Source organism: Phalacrocorax aristotelis, chromosome 7 (genome assembly GCF_949628215.1).
Source record: "Phalacrocorax aristotelis chromosome 7, bGulAri2.1, whole genome shotgun sequence".
NCBI lineage: Eukaryota > Metazoa > Chordata > Aves > Suliformes > Phalacrocoracidae > Phalacrocorax > Phalacrocorax aristotelis.
Genome location: NC_134282.1, coordinates 42,174,362 through 42,193,051, shown reverse-complemented (window position 1 = coordinate 42,193,051; position 18,690 = coordinate 42,174,362). Strand labels below are relative to the sequence as shown.

General features: G+C 36.0%; 1 protein-coding gene across 3 annotated transcripts in view; it reads left to right on the top strand.

Moving 5' to 3' along the window:
* DMXL2 (Dmx like 2) overlaps nucleotides 1-18,651 on the top strand; it is a 56,064-nt gene extending 37,413 nt beyond the window's left edge. For 2 of the 3 annotated variants that reach the window (XM_075100379.1, XM_075100381.1), the window contains 19 exons: nucleotides 61-137; nucleotides 823-953; nucleotides 1,633-1,881; nucleotides 3,468-3,649; nucleotides 4,006-4,136; nucleotides 5,122-5,207; nucleotides 5,517-5,718; nucleotides 7,599-7,716; nucleotides 8,539-8,598; nucleotides 8,994-9,080; nucleotides 9,161-9,282; nucleotides 10,149-10,287; nucleotides 10,892-10,952; nucleotides 11,039-11,166; nucleotides 13,084-13,161; nucleotides 13,786-13,877; nucleotides 14,650-14,702; nucleotides 15,801-16,018; nucleotides 17,172-18,651. In XM_075100379.1, the coding sequence (XP_074956480.1) occupies nucleotides 61-137; nucleotides 823-953; nucleotides 1,633-1,881; nucleotides 3,468-3,649; nucleotides 4,006-4,136; nucleotides 5,122-5,207; nucleotides 5,517-5,718; nucleotides 7,599-7,716; nucleotides 8,539-8,598; nucleotides 8,994-9,080; nucleotides 9,161-9,282; nucleotides 10,149-10,287; nucleotides 10,892-10,952; nucleotides 11,039-11,166; nucleotides 13,084-13,161; nucleotides 13,786-13,877; nucleotides 14,650-14,702; nucleotides 15,801-16,018; nucleotides 17,172-17,381 (2,424 nt within the window). In that variant the 3' untranslated portion in view covers nucleotides 17,382-18,651. The remainder of the gene's footprint in view (nucleotides 1-60; nucleotides 138-822; nucleotides 954-1,632; nucleotides 1,882-3,467; nucleotides 3,650-4,005; nucleotides 4,137-5,121; nucleotides 5,208-5,516; nucleotides 5,719-7,598; nucleotides 7,717-8,538; nucleotides 8,599-8,993; nucleotides 9,081-9,160; nucleotides 9,283-10,148; nucleotides 10,288-10,891; nucleotides 10,953-11,038; nucleotides 11,167-13,083; nucleotides 13,162-13,785; nucleotides 13,878-14,649; nucleotides 14,703-15,800; nucleotides 16,019-17,171) is intronic. The other variant, XM_075100380.1, reaches the window with a different exon arrangement.
* The last annotated feature ends 39 nt before the right edge of the window (nucleotides 18,652-18,690 follow it).

Below are 18,690 nucleotides of genomic sequence, written 5' to 3'. Positions count from 1 at the left end.
GTAGTTTACTCATCTTTTATACGTAACTTATGTATAGCTCATTGGCTCTTTTTATTTTAGGTGTACACACTTCATTCTTTAGCAGCTTCACTTTCTGCATCCATTTATCAAGCACTATGTGATAGCCACAGCTACAGGTAAAACTGGAAGTTTTCTTACAGTCCTACCTTTGGAGTACACTTTGTGTATCTAAAATAGAAATTCTTCATGCATATGTCTAATAAAGGGATTAAATATCTGTGCATGGATATAGACATTTATACAGTTTACACACTGCTAGCTTCCATGTGCCAGATCTATTTTACACAGATAAAATAACATAGATCATTCAGATTTTTTCCAATAAACAATAGGAAAATCTGGTGTCCCTCTCACTTGGGATGCTTCTAAAAAATATTTGAATGCTATTTTCCACAGCATTTTCACTGATGAATAGAGGTGCAGGGGAAACATTTAAGCCTAATGAAAGCCAGGTTTCAGACAGTTTATATTCCAAACTGGAACTGGAAGAGTTTTAATGTTGTAAAAATGTTTAAAAAAAATTATTCAGAACAAATATATTATTAAATTTTTTAAAAAAGCTTTTTTAATATCTGGAGCTACGAACCTAACATATTAAAATTGATAATGCCACATGGAAACATTTCAAGTTTTCATAAAAAACGTATTTTGAATACTGTGAAATTATAAAAATCTTGACTTAGGCTTATAGCATTTTAAATGTTGTATTTTCTGATTAAAATGAGAAGCATATATACTATACTTTATTACAAAAATATTCTTAAAGTCCTTTCTCATCAGAAGAAATTAATTTGTATTTAGCAGTCAAACAGAAGCGAATCAGTTTACAGGGATGGTTTATCAAGGACTTCTTTTGAGTGATCGGCGCAGACTGAGGACAGAAAGTATTGAAGAGCACGCAACTCCAAACTCATCTCCTGCTCAGTGGCCTGGTGAGACAAAAATAAGGTTACTTTTAGCACCACTGGACCAGCTCCACATTTCAAGATTATCTCACTGTCTGGTAATATGAAGGGTGAAATGATGGATGATCAATGATGGATAAGTGTTTCTGATTTAGTTCTCTCATAAATAACAGCCTTTAACTTTTTCACGTACCAAAACAAATAAAAATAAACTTTCTACATGGCAAACATCTTGCTTGGAGGAGAGACCATAATCTTTGGGATAAACTTAATAAGATGATAACTTGTCATCCTAAAATGTTTTCTTCTGGTTTGCCTCACCACCTAGCAAAGCTATTTCTATTTTCTACAGCACTGTCTTACACCTATGCTGTGCCTGGTATAGCTATCAAAACAAGTACACCTAATGTATGAGCATAAATTTAGCATTTTGAGGTCAACTGTGGAAACCGCAGGAATCTCATAGGCAAGCTGAACTGTCCATAGTATTTGCAGAGAGATACAGCGCAGAAGTCCTGGAGCCAAGAATACTTTTTATAATTTTGATCTTTATGATTTTAGGAAAAATATTATGTTTTATCTAAATAAAAGTGTCATGCCGCTATTAGTATATGTTTAACACAAAATGTAGAGGTGAAACATTTCCTTTTTTCCATTTCTACTCTTATTCATTTAACGTTGATCTTTTCCTCTTTTCTCTTTGCAGGTGTGAGTTCACTTATAAATCTCTTAAGTTCAGCTCAGGATGAAGACCAACCAAAGTTAAACATCTTACTTTGTGAAGCTGTTATAGCTGTCTACCTGAGTCTCCTTATACATGCCCTTGCGACCAATTCATGCAATGAATTATTTCGACTAGCAGCCCATCCTTTGAACAGTCGAATGTGGGCTGCTGTTTTTGGTGGAGGAGTGAAACTTCTTGTAAAACCTCAAAGGCAGTCAGAAAATATTCCAGGTACTTTGTTCTCTAAAGGTCATACAAATGATTCATATTTTATTCCTTTTAGTAACCTAGTAGGAGAGCTTTCCTTCCTTTTAAAGGCAAAAACCAAGCAAGCAGAATTTAAGTATCTACTGGCCTTAAGAAGCAGAAAAAAATTAGTCTTGTAGTTGTCCTTTGTAATTGCACCCAGCATATTTTGAATTTGCCACAAAAACTGTACAGTTGTTATGTTGCTTATATTACTATTAGATGCTTACTTATAACACTTTTCAGGACTTTCAGTCATTATTTTTTAGTGAAAAAACAGATGGTATAAATCAGTGTTAATACCTATGGTTTTCTATGAGAGAGATGAGTGTTACTGTTTAACAACTGCAGTAACTTGGAAACAGTATTTCTGAAACCAGTTTCTATTGCAAGATATCATTGCACCCTGCACAAGACCACAGAGAAGAAATATCAACTTCAAGTGTCAGAAAAATAGTTCATGCATATGTAAGCGCCAACTAAAACCAGGAGTTTTGCAAAGACAGATGAGCATGTCTTAATATACTGCATAAGGAAAAGCGAAAGTGGAGATTGACTTCAGGCTCTGGAGACAAAAGGAAATACAACCATTTTGTCATATACTTCACACTGCAACAATGTTGAAAATCATGTCATTTAGACTTTCAAAACAACAACAGGCTTGAAACTTATGCAAAAATTAGATATTCCGTATCTGAAATATAAAACAAAAGAGTAATAAAGCAATGCACCATTATAACTATGCACAACAGATATTTGTCATTCATGGAATAACTTAAACTCATTTAGGGCAGTTGTTTTCACAAGATGATAATATGAATAACTTATATAAAGTCATGCCTTCATTTGAGATGTATTCTGTTTTCCTTTAACCTACAAGCTCCTACAGCTTCTGATGTTTCAGAGGATGGTAATGAAGGTTTGTAAAAACTTGCAGTGTAGATGAATGTTAGTAGTGGCTTTTTAAAAAAAAAACTTTAAATATCTAGCTCCTTTGTAATAAAGTAAGTGTCATCTTCAATGTTGCCTGGCCAATAACACTTTGAAAAACAAATTCCACATTAATATTTTGATATCTATTAAGACATTTTAAATCATAACACTTTAAAATAGACTTCAGTTGTCAAAAAACGTGACGGTCTGTTAGAATTTTCTTCACCATCTTAAGAGTTCCTTGGCTTATATTTTGAATAACTACTGCTACTTGTGCAGTTCACAGTTTAGTGAAATTTTACATATTACTTTTATTTCTCAAAAACAAATCTTAATTTATTTCTTGAGAAACTTTTCAGCTAAAAGCTTTTTAATTAAAAGCTACATCTTCTGAGAACTTAATTCAGATAATAAAATGTATTTCTCATGATATATCCAATGTGTAAATTTCACAGTTATTGAATGTATCATAAGTGAACTTCCTGTATGATTACACTTACTTTATTTAGGCTGGTTTTGATTTCTGGAACAGTAGAAATTAGTACTAATAACAATGGATTTAGTTACTTCAATTATAAAATACAGCTGTTTCTAAAGATGCAATGTTAATATCGGCTTTTTATACTACCTGAATTTAGCACCACCTCTTCCATCAGAAGAAATGGATAAACATCGACGTCGGTTTAATATGAGAATGCTGGTGCCAGGAAGACCAGTGAAGGATAGCACTGTACCGCCACCTGTACCTGCAGAAAGACCCTCTTACAAAGAAAAGTTTATCCCTCCAGAACTCAGCATGTGGGACTATTTTATGGCAAAGGTAATTTAAAATGGAAAATATAAGATATAGTTCATAAAAGCATATTTCTTCTCCTTTAATTTTTAAAGGACAAAAAATAATGTGAAAATTTGGAGTGCTCTCCATAGTAAGCTGCAGAATATTATCTGTGTAATGAAAGATGAAGAGCCTACAAGTCTATTACTTAATTTTCAAAACATGTCTCTTGTTGGTAATAAAGATTAACACTTTCCCCCTTGCTACTTTATGTTTTAGGGAAACTTATAAATGGGTGAAGTTGTTGTCATTTAAACTCTATGACAGTGATAACTAAAGTAAGTGTTGAATATTAAGAGATCAGAAAATTGCTTTTATAGCAGACTTATTTTGCATTGCAGCCATTTCTTCCTTTATCAGACAGCGGTGTTATATATGATTCTGATGAAAGCATTCACAGTGATGAGGAAGAGGATGATGCTTTCCTCTCTGATGTACAGATCCAGGAACACAAGGATGCCAATTCTTACAGGTTAGCCAAAATTGCCACTATTTTAGAATAATTATGTTGTATGCTTACCTTTGCTTCCAAATTAAAGAAAATACAGGTCCTCTGCACCATCCAGTTTAAGTCAAATAACTTTAGTACTGTGGATAGACTTATCTGTGGCAATAGGATTACAGAAGTGATAAATTTCATCACAGTAACAGTTCACTATTTACTTGCCTAAAAAAAAATGGAATTAAGCAGTCAAAGCTGTGTGGTTTGCATTTTTGGGGGAGGGGAAAACCAAATTCAAAACCTCCTATTTTCATTTTTAAGGCACAAAGAACATGAGGTACTGCAATGCCAGCTCTAGAATGATGCTTTAGACTACTGATTCAAGCATGATCTTCAGTTTTTGAATGAGGGGCAGATTAACTAGAACTAGCAGATTAACTCTCCTTAAAAGAGAAAATGTTGCAAGATAATATGAAGTAGATGACCTCAGCATTATAATAATGGAGAAGTGTGATTTTTTTTTTTTTTTTTTTTTTAAATGTGCTCTTCAAGTCTCTCATTAGTCCTTACAGCTATACTGTTTAGGATTTGTATCACTAATATCTGTGGGACTCTTTCAGTGTGAAAGCTTCTGCCATGAATGCCAAATTCAAGTAGTGTCTTGTCTCTGTTCATCATGATTTAGTAGAGAATTTCAGGTGTTTCAGGGGGCTGGTACTTAATTCTCAGTCTTGCAGAGGCTCAAGCTTGCACACTCTTATCTGGAGGAAGAGTACAATAATCTGGGATTTGTGAAAGAGAGAAAGGGATACTACCTGTTACAGCAAGGGGCCCTCAGAGGCACCCTTATATTGCATAGCTGATACACAAGAAGTTTTCTCTGTGTCTCGTAAACCTCAGTGAACCATCTACACTGTTTTTCTAAGATGTGTATTTGGTAGAAGGAGAAAAATATTCTGCAGATAATTGTGTTAATGTTGTTTTAACAGAACTCAATCTGTTATTTTTTATACAGCTGGGCTCTTCTGCATTTGACAATGGTAAAATTAGTTCTGCACAATGTTAAGAACTTCTTTCCCATTGCTGGTCTGGAATTCAATGGTATGTTAAATTATGCTTTACATTTTAGTTTTCTGTAGAATTGACTTTCTGTCAGACTTTGCTTTTTAATTTTCATTTTTACATTTAAATAATTGAATACGTTAATTTTTTACAATTGCTAACAAGTACATTTCCTTTCAAGATCTGTTTTAGATGGTTGTATTATTCTGGTTTTTTATACACACTGCAACTTAAATGATTTTTTTCCCTAAGCTTTTATTAATTACAACTATATATAATTAATACATTATTTGTATGTTAATATGTTTTAATATATAATTAATTATTATCATTTATTAATCTGTTTAGATCTTCCTGTAACATCACCATTGGGCATTGCTGTAATAAAAAATTTGGAACAGTGGGAACAGATTCTTCAAGATAGAATGGACCAGTTTGAAGGCCCACCACCAAACTACATCAATACTTATCCTAGTGACATTGGCGTAGGTGCAGGACCAGCTATTCTCCGCAATAAAGCAATGATTGAACCTGAAAACACACCATTCAAGTAAGTTGGTTTTTTTTTCTAGCAAAAACACAATCTTTGATCATAGAAATAGTAAAGAGTATTTCCACTTAAACAGCCAAATGAAGGTTGGCTACATCTTAGTTCTAGCCAATACTTTACAGAAACCATTTTCCCACATCCCTTTGTTACTTCTTATGCAGCTGCCTCCTGAAGCAGCCTTTACTTATTCTGGTGCACCATTCACAACTGCAGCAAGAAGGGAAAATAAGAAGGAAAGAGCGGAGCTTGGAGGACTACAAATCAAGGGCAATGGCTGCTGCTGGGAAGACCCTATTCCACCTCTTTTAGTATTCCTCTGGTAGCAGCTGTCTCCCACCCTACCTTACCAACAAAAGAAGAGAGTTGTATAATATATGCAGACATCAGAGGGAGGAGAGAAAGTTAGTTGTAGCATGGTCCTTGTAAAGCCAATCTTTCTGTGTTTAGACCAATGTTGTGCTTACAGAGGGATCTGGACAGGCTGGATCGATGAGCTGAGGTCAATTGTATGAGGTTTAGCAAGGCCAAGGGCCGGGTCCTGCACTTCGGTCACAACAACCCCATGCAAAGCTACAGGCTTGGGGAAGAGTGGCTGGAAACCTGCCTGGTGGAGAAGGACCTGGGGGTGCTGGTTGACAGCCAGCTGAATATGAGCCAGCAGCGTGCCCAGGTGGCCAAGGTGACCAACAGCATCCTGGCTTGTATCAGGAATAGTGTGGCCAGCAGGAGCAGGGCAGTGATCGTGCCCCTGTACTGGGCACTGGTGAGACCGCATCTTGAACACTGTGTTCAGTTTTGGGCCCCTCACTACAAGAAGGACACTGAGGTGCTGGAGCATGTCCAGAGAAGGGCAACAAAGCTGGTGAAGAGTCTGGAAAACAAGTCCTATGAGGAGCAGCTGAGGGAATTGGGTTGTTTAGTCTGGAGAAGAGGAGGCTGAGGGGAGACCTTATCGCTCTCTACAACTACCTGAAAGGAGGCTGTAGTGAGGTAGGTGTTGGTCTCTTCTCCCAAGTAACTAGGGATAGGACAAGAGGAAACAGCCTCAAGCTGCATCAGGGGATCCGGCCTAGATTGGATATTAGGAAAAATTTCTTCACTGAAAGAATGGTGGGGCATTGGACCAGGCTGCCCAGAGAGGTGGTGGAGTCACCATCCCTGGAGGTGTTTAAAAAAACATGCAGATGTGGCACTTCAGGGCATGGTTTAGGAGGCATGGTGGTGTTGGGTTGGCGGTTGGACTTGATCCCAGAGGTCTTTTCCAACTGTAATAATTCTATGATTCTATGATCTTTAAATACAGATAGTGAACCATGTTTTCGACTGAAAAATAGCTTGCTTTTCTCTATATACAAAAACACAACTTCAAGTTTGCTTACTATATATGACTTTGGATTTGCATGGTTGATACTGCTGTAGGATTTTTATTAAAATATTCTTACAAACATGCACTACTGCTTTCGAAATATTTGTCCTCAAATCTGAGGTAGTGAATTTTATTTGGCTCATATATGAGCTAAATATTTGTGAATTCTTTTGAATGCTGGAAGAAATGTAGGGCCAGCATAATTTCAACATAAAAGCAGTTTTAGTAGAGTGCAAATATAGACATAAATACAAATCAGCAGATTAAACTTGTAGTACTTGGAAGTTAGTAACAAAAGATGGACTTAAAAAAATGCAAGGAAAAAAAGTATCTCATATTTGCCTTGAGCAAATTAGAGCTTAAACTTTGGTTGTTGGGGGATTTTTTTCTTCAAATTGGAATTTCATCTAAAATCTAAAGGAAGACTCTGAGTCACTTATTTTTTTTGTCCACCTTTAATTACATTGAAGCTTTTTTTCCCTCCCTCTTCTCTTCTCTCTTCTGGTTTATCCAGATCAAAGGATTATTCAGCTCTTCCAGCAAAAAGGCTCTGGCATTTTCTTGTGAAGCAAGAACTTCTTCAGGAGACTTTCATAAGATATATATTCACAAAGAAAAGAAAGCAAAGTGAGGTAAACAAAGGATGTAACTTTTTTTAAAAAAGCAAGCTCAATTATAACTGGTCCTCAGTCTCTTCAGTATTTCTTTTCATTTTTCTTCCAGTTTCTTTACTGGCATTTCAATTTCCTTTCACTTAACAGTGTTAGGATTTTTGTGGTTTTGTTTTTTTTTTTTTCAATCAACATGACTGTCATGTTGTTTATTGAAATATCAACTGAACCAAATACTTTTAGACAAGACGTATCTCATCTTACCTTTATATAGTTGAATACTGTCCTAATAAAGAAACAGAACATTTGTGATAATGGTAATAAGTAAATAAATTTGAGTATTCATATAATATTTTTTGTGTGTCATATTGAAAAAGAAATTTAAATAAGCTATTACTTCGTGTATATGTATATATGCATTAGTAATATATACATATAAAAGTAATATTATATAGTAATATATAATATGGGGCTTTACGAATTGTACCAGTTACAACTGTAATGAGTTCTAACGGAAAACTTAAACCAACACAAGTACCACGGGAAATAAGTATACTATTTAATATCTTTAAGAATTCCTGTAAGTATGGAGTTTGTGTGTGTATTACTCCTCCGTTTATTTACTATATCATACATTCTGTGTTCATCTAGGAGGCATTACATTTTAAGTGAGTTTGTTTAGATTCCTGTCTTAGTTTCTGTGCCTTTTATAAAAAGTTAAAAATACATTTGTCATCATTTACTGACAGGGTGGCCTTTAAAATCTAGTTTGGAATGTTTCATTCTTTTTTTATATTTGTTTGTGCATGTGTTTTGTGTTTGTGACTGTGTGATGTTATGTAGTCTGTAGAAGATCGTGTGGAGCAGGTCAAACAAAACTGCGTAGAAGATCACAAAAACAAGGTAGTATCCCTTCTCCCAAACCTCTAGCACATTCTTAAAAGTTCTGTGGAACTGGCTTTTCTTTCTCTAATGTGACTAACAGAAGCTGTATGTTCTGTGTAGTCTGTGTGGCAGGCTTTTAATCAGTGAATTAACTTTGGATCTCCTGATAACTGGGATGAGCGAACACCTTGTAAATAGCGTTGCACACACAACTTTGTGTTTCTTACACTCAAATATAACTTTTGGCTTCTAGAACACCAAAGAGTATGAGAAGTCTAAAGTTTAGCTTCCTAAACAATGCTGAGGCCACTGAACTTTTCTTGCATGAATTTCACAGAGATTTTTGCAGTCTGAATGTTCCACTACAAAATGGATTTTCATGCTAATTGAAATTTCTTACAAATGTTTTGTAGGTTGAAGCAGATCTTGGCTACCCTGGAGGAAAAGCAAAAATCATCCACAAAGAATCAGATATGATAATGGCATTTGCAGTTAATAAGGTAAGCCTCAAATACTACAGTACGTGTAATAAAAGGGTCTTAATTATAGTTGGCATGTATTTTCTATTTGTGTGGCATAGGCAAACAGCAACGAAATTGTTCTGGCGTCTACACATGATGTGCAAGAACTGGATGTTTCAGCTCTCCTGGCTGCTCAGTCATTTATATGGATTGGGGAGGAATATGACAGAGAGTCTAAAAGGTAGGATTGTTTCCTTGTGGTTATATTAAGAGTATTGGTTTGCTGTGAGGCTGCATATATAATACCTGATCTAGCTGAAGACGTCCCTGCTCACTGCAGGGGGGTTGGACTAGATGACCTCTAAAGGTCTCTCCCAACCTAAACCATTCTGTGATTATATGATTCATTCTATGATTCTATACCCGTGTAAGCGCAAGCGGATCATACAAAAAAACGTTAATTATTCTTCTTCAGTAGGTTTCAGATTGCTTTATAAAGGAGCAAGGAAAGGCAAAAGAATAATTACTGTCTTTGTTTTACGCATAGAGAAACTAAGGTTTTGAGGGGCTTGAGTAGTTTGGGCATGTCTGCACTGCACAGTGAAGTAAAATCCCATGGTGCATAAGCTAATGAAGTGCTACATTAGAAACACTGCAGTTGCATCATTGCAGTGTTGAGGCTGGTTGTGGTAGCTGACGCTAGTTGTATAACGCCACGGCCTGGGTTACTGTTTCCTCTGTTGTGCTGAGAACTGTGAGTGTATCAGCTGCAGCAAGCACTCATCTGTACCATACTACTTTGCATGGAATAGATATACACATAGACACGGTCAGGGATATTCCAACAGTATTATTCTCAAAAGAGCTTATACTCTCAACATCTACCTACCACAGTTAGGATCATCTGTCGAGGTTAAACACTGATAGCTTTGGAGCATGTGGAAAGCGTTTGTACAATATAAGTGCAGGAATTAATTATCAGTTTATAGTGTCATTATAATCACTTCCTCTACCCACTGCCACTAGGCTCTTGACAATGAGATAAGCAAACATCATTGATGGCAAAGACACTTTTGTTTAAAGCAGAACACTCCTGTTCTTTTATAGTTCCGATGATATTGACTTTCGTGGTTCTACCACAACACTAACTCAGTCAACTGCACCATCTTTTGGAGTGAGTCAGATACAACCGTCTTCATCTATGCCATGGTTAGGCAGTGGTCAAACTAGCACTGGAGCTGGTGTGGTAAGTACTTCTGTTGCATGTGGCTCGGGAGACTGTTATTTTTTTTAGTGTATTATTTAGTAGAGAGAACTAGTGTGCCTTAGTTATCATACTGTTAATTCAATGTTGACATGAAAGGCCTACAATGACCAAGACCTGGCCACAAAGAAAGCCAAACTAAGCATTTCCTTGTATATGGTGGCATAGCATTATTGTGATATAGAAAATAATGGGACAGTCAGGTTTTTCTTTCTTATGGGGACTTTGAGGTGTAGGACCTGGAGTTTCTGGGGACAAAACAACCAAAAAAAGCCAACCAAAACCAGAACAATTGCAAACTTTAAATTCTTGCACTGGGACTAATATCAAAAGCATACATATCAACATGTGCTTAAGTTCTGTTATACAAAGAAGACAATATTAATACTATTTGAACTTTCATGTCTAAAAAAAGCTGTCATAAACAGGCTTTAATTACTATACCACAACTAAACGTAAATAAATGCAAATAATTTTAGTGTAACAGGCTTTTTTTTAACTGGGGGACAATCACCATGTAGTAGTATAAACAAAATTGAAGAGTGTGTCTTTCTCAAAAATATTTTAATTTTTGTTTTATATGAAGCTTATTAAAAGAAATCTGAATAACGTCAAGAGAATGGCTTCACATCCAGTACATCAGTATTGTAAGTGAATCACACTTACTAGTATGGAGTAGATAATTTTCTATAAAATACTGTAATATTAATGAACACCTGTCTTTTAATCTTAGATCTTACAGGAGCACAAGATGGTAGTGTTCGAATGTTTGAGTGGACAAGGCCACAGCAGTTGGTTTGCTTCCAGCAGGCTGGGAATGCCAGGGTTACAAGAATGTATTTCAATTCCCAGGGCAATAAGGTAAGTACAACATTTAGGATTTTTCCTTTTTTTTATTCATAAGGAAATATTTGGTTGTGCTGTGACCTCTAAAACAGTTTTATCTGATGACCCACAAAACTGTTAAGATATCCTAGAATGATGCCATAAACAGTATCATATTCGCTCTCTACAACTACCTGAAAGGAGGTTGTAATGAGGTGGGTGTTGGTCTCTTCTCCCAAGTAAATGGCTTCAAGCTCCATCAGGGGATCCGGCCTAGATTGGATATTAGGAAAAATCTCTTCACTGAAAGAATGGTGGGGCATTGGACCAGGCTGCCCAGAGAGGTGGTGGAGTCACCATCCCTGGAGTTATTTAAAAGACCTGTAGACACGGCACTTCACGGCATGGTTTAGGAAGCATGGTAGCATTGGGTTAACCATTGGACTTGATCCTAGGGTCTTTTCTAACTGTAATGATTCTATGATTCTATATCCTTCATTTTGGCTGCATATGGAAGCTTTGTAATAAAAACTGACCCTTATTCTCCCTTCTCTTCTGTCATCTTCACACTGCTATCCCATATCCCATTTGCCGCATTTTCGGACTTTTTGTTCTCCCTGTTCTGAAATCTGTGTTCTCATGTGGTGACCTTTTTAAATGAAACATTTTAAAATAAATGTTGAGCTTGCTTATTTTGTAGAAACAAACTTGTATCAATCTAGGCATGGGTCTTCAAGAAGTGCTTCACATTTTACATTCTGGCCAAGACAAAATTTTGACAGAAGGCATTTTCTAGAATATATATATATAAAAAATACAGCCTATTATTTGAGGAATGTAAGTACACTGCACTACAGTGGAGAGCAGAAAGAGTACAAAAGAGCCACATACTTTGGCGATAAATTACTCTGTGATATATAGAAGATGCAGAAAACGGAGTGGACAAAGAAAGAAATTAGGAGGAATGCCCACCTCTTCAGGTTTTCATGTTGCCCATTCTGTTATTTTAGCATGTCTTGTCTGCATTTTACTGATTAACTTCTTTATAGCTAAAAGCCATGAGAAGTAAATTTGAGGAGTTTGGGCATGACTGTAAGATAGCTATGAAACAGCAAAGGTCAACATTTAGAAATAGCTGGAAATACAAAGTATCTCCCAGCATACCTGTTTTCAGGTAGCATAAAATCTCATTTAAACTTTTTTTTTTTAATTAGTCTTTTGATTGTGTTTTGAGATATTGCGATTTAACATTACATGGGAAACAATTATAAGTAAGAAATTAAGATGTACTAGCTGTCCCCACTGGTTCACATGGAGGTCACTCAGGCAGGACTCATAAACCTGACTAAAAGGAGAAAATATAAAAAATCATTCTAAATATTTCTAAAAACATTTTGTAAAAGGTACAGAATAAGGTATATTCATATATATTATATATAAATATATTTACAGATATACAATATGCTGTAAAGAACATACAGTACTAATTGTTATGCATTTCGTTAACCAATAGAACTCAGTCATTTTACCACTCATGATATACCACAGCTCTTCCATAATTGCTCTTATCATGTTTTTGTGGCATGCTGTCATGCATCTTGCTCTACTAAGCACTTTCAAGTGGAGTTCTGGAGTAATGATGCCTCTGTAAGCTTTAGCATGTAACATTAGGATTTAAAAGACAAGGTTCCACACTCAAAAAGCCTCCATTTCTAGGAAGGAGTTCGGTACATAGGAGAGCATCAATCATTACATGAACATTAAACAATCAGGACTGAACTCACTTGGCTTCTAAACTACCTTTTTTGTACCTGACAGTCATTGTTGTTGATCTTTAATGTGCAGGCAATGGTTTGGTGTGTTAGGTGGTTTTTTTTCCTGAAGTCAGCTGTTTACTCTCATGAAGTAAGCATCCAGTACATTATGCTAATAAATGCAGTTCATTCCTTGCAGTGTGGTGTTGCTGACGGTGAAGGATTTCTAAGTATTTGGCAAGTAAACCAAACCACCTCAAATCCTAAACCCTATCTGGTAAGTAAACAGAATTTTTTTTTTTTTTTTCTAGTTATGGAGGAAAGTTAAGTCAAGCCTTTGAGACTTCAGACAGGCCAAGAGCATAAGGATTTAACTGGAACATTTTTTATTTTGCTGCTTTTAATTGGCACACTTTATCAAAATAAATGTAGAGTTTCAATGATAGATCTTTGGAAAACTAATTGTACAATAACCATAAGCTGCAATATAATTACATATACTGCTTCACCATCACCTTTGATTAAATTAAAAATCAGAACTGACAGTAAAGACTATACAAACCCAAGACTTCATAAAAGTACATTCTTCAGTTCTTTTCACTGCCACTTAACAGTACATGAAGATTATGCTTAGTCTGAAATTTAGGCTATTGTGATACACTATATTGCGGATTTGTTACAGTTCACTTATTTTTGTATCTTTTTATTTTGTACTGGATTTTAATCCATTGCTCCATTCTCTGAGGTTTCAAACTGCATTACCCATCGGTTTTTAAACTTTGCTTAAAAGACTGCTTGTGTTATGCTATCAGTGACATCAAACTGATAGTAACTTTTGATGCAGACTACAGCTGGTAAGATTGCATCTTTTTTGTTTGTTTTTTGTTTTTTTTTTTAATAGAGTTGGCAGTGCCACAGTAAAACCACAAGTGACTTTGCATTTATAACCTCTTCAAGTCTAGTTGCTACATCGGGACAGTCCAATGATAACAGGTGTGTTTAAAGAAACAATGAGGAATTTCACCAAAGCTACTTATTCATCTCCATTAGCTTGCTAGCTCTTGTGCATTGATGCATGGCGACATTTTAAGGCTCAATGTTCTAAGCTTTGTTACAACTTGCCAGATGATTTCTTTGAACATCATTCCTTCAGTTGCTTTTTCCCAAATTTAGTTTTTGTGACGAGTGGTCAACAGTTAACCAGCTTTTTCAAGGTGCATTCCAAATGCAACTAGTTAGATGTGATGCTGTTGCTGGCGGGAGAAACATGTTCAGCAAAGGCAAGATAATTCTTTCTCTGAAAAAAACTTCTGTGATTTCTTGGTGCAACCTAGGATTAGTACACATCTTAGTCTTTGCATACGCTCTCCAATGACTGCAGAGAATCAAGGGCTCCTTGTTCAGTTCTACCTTCTAGGCTTTGACATAAAACGTGACACAAGGAGTCACATGGAGAGGACAAGGGGGAATGGACACAAGTTGCTCTTGGGGAGATTCCGATTGGACACCAGAGGGAAATTTTTCACAGTGAGGACAGTCAACCATTGGAATAATCTCCCCAGGGAAGTGGTTGACTCGGCCATGTTGGACACTTTCAAGAGTCAGCTGGACAGGGTGCTGGGCCATCTTGTCTAGCCTGTGCTCTCCCTAGAAAGGTTGGACTAGATGATCTCTGAGGTCCCTTCCAGCCTGTGATTCTGTGTGTCATGTCACCCCCTGAATCACTTAGCAACAGACCATAATGACTTTTTTTCCAACCCCTCAGAAATGTGTGCCTCTGGGACACTTTGGTTTCATCTGGGAACAGTCTTATACACTGTAAGTACTTCAGTGAAAATTAAACCCCTACTTCTTATCAATTAAGGAAATAATACCATGTGTATGCAGTTGGGGCAAGGGGAAAAATTTGCACTGGGGAACTGGTCTAAATATGTGTTGCACACTAATGCATGCATCAGAACTGGTACTATATAGTCTCTAGCATAATGTTAATCTGCTCTATACAGAAAAGTATGAAGAAAGAAGGTCATACACAAAGCTGGTTTTGTGACAGTATTAATAAAGCCTCAAATATCTGAATACAACCCTGAAAAAAAAACAGCAGCAGACTAATTAAGGCTGCATTATTGAACTCTTATGTGTATGCAGGCTTTCCTTTAAACTGGTACTTAATTAACACATCCAGTACTCTGCTGAAGCACAGAGGAAAAAGTAACTGTAGTAATAGTAGAAGCAACTCCTTCTATCTACTGTCCTTGTCTTTCAGCACTTGGGCCAGATTCTTAAAAAGAATTCCTGTCTGTTTGACCAAGTTCAATAATTTCATTTCTGTATAATGAACAAAAACTAAATTCTATCATATTGTGCTATGAAAGAAAAACAGATACAAATCCAAATATGCCAGGCGTTTAAAAGAGCAAATTAAACTGTTATAAACATCTGCAGTACTTGAATAAGCAATAGGTGCATTCTGAGATTCACATTTTAAAACTAGCAGACTGCACAGAAGTTCAGCCTCATTTTAAGGAAATTGAGTCAGAGCTCCTATAAAAATAGGATATTAGAAAATTATGTATAAGGTAATTAATATTTCATTTTTTAGTTCAGCTATACTATTTTAACTCAAGAATGTAATTGAACTTAATATGGTGAATTTTATAATTTCTTAATTTTTTCAAATTCAGGTATGTGCCTGTATTCTAAAATAGACTGCATATCATGCTTTCTTGTGCATTAGATCTATATAGCTCTTACCAGAGTAAAAAGCTGTCAGCTAATATGACATTACCCATATGAAAGAATGTATCTGTCAAGTTAGAAAATATTCAGATAACAACTTACAGAAGAAATGCATTTTAAGATCGAAAGCTACTTACAGTTTGAAATCTATTAAATTCTGACGTTCTTTTTCTTCAGCCTTCACTTGTCATGATCATGGTGCCACAGTACTTCAGTATGCACCTAAACATCAGCTGCTAATTTCTGGAGGTAGGAAGGGATATATCTGCATCTTTGACATCAGACAGAGGCAAATCCTTTACACCTTCCAAGCACATGAATCAGCTGTTAAAGCCCTTGCACTGGATCCTTCTGAGGATTATTTTGTTACAGGCTCAGCAGAAGGTAACATGAAGGTAAGGTATCAGAGAAGCTGAGATGTATAGGAGAGAATTTAGCTGAAGTAGCGTATTGACACATTTTGATTAGCATGCTGTAAATAGCCAGATGAATGCAGTAACAAAACAAAAACAAACCCAAAAAACTCAAACATACATTTGATATACAGGATGCTTGCCTTACATTTATAATGTAAATGTAAATATACTAATATTCTTCTAAAGCAAGTAGGTTTTGTTCTCTGCTCAAGAAGATTAAACAGATTGTTTAAAGTCTTGTGACTGAATTTTAAGTGGATAAAGCAAAGTGCACGATTCTGAAACCTTAGCTTTATTTTTCTCTCTTAAAAATGTTATTGTTTTGCCTTTGGATATTTCTCTTTGTAATACAGGGGGCGCTCAGTAACTTCAACACTGTGTAAGGTTTCTGTTACACCAAGCTCTGTTTATTCCTCTTGATGCTGTAGCCCCAGACAGCTGCTGAGATGTCATAGTAGTAAGAAACAAACAAAAAAAAACCACCACCAAAAACCAGAAATACAGTCCCTGTTTTAAAGGGCTTATTTCCTCAGTCCTAAAGGAAGGAAATACAAGAACATGGTGAAGAGGAGGAGAATGTAGTTTCCTTCCTTTTAGCTGGACTGCATGCTGTTTAATAGGTGCTTTCTGTACCTCTGCACACTTTGTGGCCTGCTCTTGATGAGGGCTCCTGCAACTTAGGACACAACAGACAGCTCAGACAGCCTACCACCCTGCATACTTATTAATTATGCAGCTTACTCTCTGCAGCATTCCTTAGCAGAAAAGCATTTCCAGCTGCTGGAAAGCTGATGGTACTCATCTTGGATAAAAATGCAACCTGTTAATTTCTGTAGCTTTCATAAGGGGGAAGCTGCGAGGGGCACTGTTGATCAGGTAACACAGGGCAGCTTCTCCCTGCCAAGTAACCGGCTGGTCTGCATTAAGGTAGACTTACACTGTCTTGCCTTATGTTTCATCAGGAGCCTCTCTCAAGACTCTTGGACTTCTTGTAATGGTTGCTAATAGAAGACAAAAAATACCCTTGTCTTTCCTGAATAGGGTTTAGAACATCCAGGAATCTGAAATATTAGGGGAAAGTATAAATCCTAATTTTAATCTCCTTCTGTGATTTTTCATTCTTTTGACACAGGTGTGGAGACTGACTGGCTATAATTTAATTCATTCATTTAAACATGAACATGCTAAGCAGTCCATTTTCAGAAATATTGGTGCTGGTGTCACCCAGATTGAAACTGCGCAAGGCAATCGTATCTTCTCCTGTGGAGCAGATGGCACGCTGAAAATGAGGGCTCTTCCCAATGCTTTCAATGTACCTTCAGGCATTTTTGACATTCTGTAACGTTATGTGAGCTAATCCTGTTTTTATATAATGTCCCTTCAAGTAGCTAAAAACACAGTGATACACACTGTGGAGAAAGTAAATAGTCTGTTTCCTTTCAAAGCAGTTACTACAGCATTAAGTATTCTGGGGAAAAGATTTAAAAAAACCAAAACAACAACTTTTACAACAGGCACATTTTGAGTATTCCCATAAGGATCACTGGGATGGAAATGCATGTACCGTAATGTAAAAGCAAATAATTAAATGCAGTGCAGTCAGTCATAGGTAGGGTTATTGCTTAGTAGCCCACAAGCTGCATTTAGTAAGTGTATTGTAAAGATTCTGACACTTGTCGGCCCTTTAACAAGCACTGCAGCTCTGCAAGTCGGTAAGTGTTTCTGATATGTTTCTGATTATTTTTATTCCAGTTTTTCCTACTAAATGAAGCATGTGTACAACTTCTCATTGTAAAATAGTTTAGTTTTAATTAAGGCTACTCACTGTATTTGATTTTTGCAAGAAAGTGTAATGGATGCAAATGCGTGGAACATGTGCAATCAGGAATGTACTGTGAGAAATGTATCACTTTATGCTGAGATTTTTTTTCCCCAGTTAGTATTAATACACAGTTGATACTGTAACTTGCACATCAAAACATTTTTAAATGCGATGTTTTTTAATTTGCACACTATTTTCCTTTCTTTCCGACAGCTATGTTTTCTGTTGGACACCTGCCTTTACTTTAGGAATGTATTGTAAGCATTAAACGTTTGTTGTGAAGACATCCATGATTCTAGTAAGCTTTTAGTTTTGAAATTCATTTGTCCAGAAAATACTTTGTTAAATGACGCTGTTAAGAGAATACCAATAGAAAGTATAATGCCACATTTCAGATGAATGTCAGGCTTTATGTGGCCAGCTAGTAAATAGTGGATAAAATTGGTAATTAAATTATTACCACAGTATATTGTATAAACTATGCAGAGTTCAATATTGCTTGCTTGTAATATAACTAGCTACTGTTGTCAGATGTATTTTTCTGTTGTAAACAAAAATATGTTCTTAAGAGACTGGAACAGATGTCTGTGTATTTAAATGTTAACTGTCTTATTCCTCCAATGAAAATTTTGATGTCTGTGCTGTATTGTAAAATATACTAGAATAAAAAGCACCTTTCGAGAAAGGTGATTTTAAATTGTAGGCTGTGAAGTATGAAAAGAAAGAAGAGTTAACGTCATTGTTTAGTTTCCCCTTTGTAAGTTAAATAAATTACTTTTATTTCATGGAACAGTCCATTCCAAAGCTCGTCCTTATATTTAAATAGATT